We start from the raw sequence: 2,276 nt of genomic DNA, 5'->3' as shown, positions 1-2,276 counted from the left end.
TAGGTAACCTATGTTAGGTAAACTCATTAATCCCATATTGGGCTAACTTGAAAGATAAACAAATCCGAAATTTGGCAACCATTTCTACGCTTCATGATTTCATTTTCAGTGGTATGAAAAGTGAAGGATGAATGTAGACTTTGCAACATTGACTATGGATCGACAAACCATATGTTTATCCAACTGGTGGCGCCATTAAATGCCAAAATAGACCGTCACATTGAAGAATCATTAAGAAGTATGCCTTCTCAGGCTACCTAACCCTTTAGTTGCCGCAGAGCTTTACACTTCCTGCTTTGAAACCAGCTTCCGTGCGGTGGTAAAAATCCTCAATGGCAGCTTAGAATCTCATCCCACAGCACGTCGAAAACGGTAGTGGAGCTATTAAGTCTAAGAATGACCAATTCAGCTCAATCCTATTTTCCAGTCCGGCCAAAAACAAAATAACTAACGAGGGAAAGAAACGAAAGAGATGCCCATATTTTTGGATTGAAGTACAAATGTTACTAAAATTCCCAAATCCCCTCACACAAGAACAAGCAAATTCATAGATAGATTTATTAGGATGTTCTGTAATATGTTTCAGAAGAAAAAAAAATTAACACAGAGCCTGATTATATGTATACATGCTTAATTTTGATGAAAATATTATACAACAAATGAAAAATTAATAAGAATGATTTCAGTAAAAAAAAAAGGAAATCAAACCGGTAAGAGCTTCATTCCTGTATCTCATATAGATCTTGATATCCTCCTTTATCCAAAATCGTTAACAATGAAGAAGCTTTACTTTTAGCTTTCGAACTTCCATTTTCAACAATATCAGTAACTCCATCTAAAGCAGCTGAAGAACAAACTTTTTTAATCTCAAGAGTCATAACCTCATCACAACTTTGAATCAAATTCAGTAAAGCAGATATAGAATTCTCTCTAGTTCTAGAACTACAACCGGTGGAGAAATCTAATAAATCCATTAAAACCCCAATTCCAGATACCCTTTTGAATTCATCACCACTTTCATAGCAACCAGCAACTTGAGCAATCACAGCTGTCGCGTCTTCAACAATACCAATTCTACCATCTTTGACAATCAACGCAAACAGAGCAGGTATGACACCAAGATCAATCATAGTAGAACGATTCAATGGGTAAAGAGAGATCCCGAACAAAGCTTTTAACGCATCTTTGATTGATCTAGGAGGAGAATTAGGATTCTTAATAATATCAATTAGAGCAAAAACAATATCACGTTTAGCACCGATAATCGGACGGTATTGATCAACAACTAAAAGACTATAAAGAGTTGCAGATGCTGTTTGAATAGATGATGCAGTAGCAGAAGGAAGACGAAGAAGATGAGAAAGAGCATCCAGAAGACCTCGCGTAGACATTAGAATATCTCTATTTGAAATTGAGATGTTTAAAAGAGTTGCAACTGCATTTTCCTGTGCAATTTCTGATGATGAAAATAAGGTTTCTGTTAGGATTGGTAAAGCACCTGATTCTGCTATTAATGAACGACTTTCTGGATCGTGTTTAGACATTAATCGAAGTTCACAGATTGATTCGATCTGGGATTTTTCTGAAACGGAACTTAATTTGTTGACAAGTGATCGAACTGTTCGAGTTTTCACTTCCATCATCGCCGAAAACAAAAAGAAAAAGACGACTGAGAGAAAAGAAAATACGGGCTTGAAAGAAGAAGTATTTAAAGACGCTAGGGTTTTGTTTGTCTCTGTTATCTGGTTTCTAGAGTTGAATGTTTATGTAATGTTTATTGTATCTCTACTTTTTTTAATAGATAAAACAGGGCTCACCCTGTCGCATACAAGTCTAGAATCAGCCATATTACACATACTTTCCAAAAGAGGAGAAGCTGCATTTTCATCCCAATAGTTATAGATTTGTTGCAAACCGGATAGAAGTTTTCCAAAAGAGGGATTATACTTATAGAGTTTACCCCTTTAATACATAGATTGTTTGTATCGTTGTCTGCATGCAACCTTTGTGATAAGTTTTTCGCTGTAATCAACTTGTTTCTTATAGCTTTCATGACTTTCTCATTGTCACTCTCCAACTGAACTTCAGGATGGTTGAGTTGATGTAACCATTGGATCGTCGTAGAAGCTGCCTCCTCCTCTACATCTTTCCTGATATTCCTGATATGTAGTTGCACCTTGCTCCAAGATATCCTCCTGCATTATTCGATACCATTAGTGCCAGGCCACCATTAAGGTTATTTCTACTTAAAACAAAAGACAAAGAAACCTTTATTG

The 2,276-nt window shown here is 36.1% G+C and overlaps 1 protein-coding gene across 1 annotated transcript; it reads right to left on the bottom strand.

Annotated features, from left to right (window-relative positions):
- Positions 1 to 488: 488 nt before the first annotated feature.
- On the bottom strand, positions 489 to 1,993 carry LOC113320168 (U-box domain-containing protein 11-like). Its single transcript, XM_026568106.1, has one exon. It carries the CDS (start codon positions 1,641 to 1,643, stop codon positions 720 to 722), a length of 924 nt encoding a protein of 307 aa, XP_026423891.1. The 5' UTR covers positions 1,644 to 1,993; the 3' UTR covers positions 489 to 719.
- Between the last annotated feature and the right edge of the window lie 283 nt (positions 1,994 to 2,276).

This window comes from Papaver somniferum, chromosome 11 (genome assembly GCF_003573695.1).
Source record: "Papaver somniferum cultivar HN1 chromosome 11, ASM357369v1, whole genome shotgun sequence".
NCBI lineage: Eukaryota > Viridiplantae > Streptophyta > Magnoliopsida > Ranunculales > Papaveraceae > Papaver > Papaver somniferum.
This window is presented reverse-complemented; position numbering and strand designations above follow the sequence as displayed.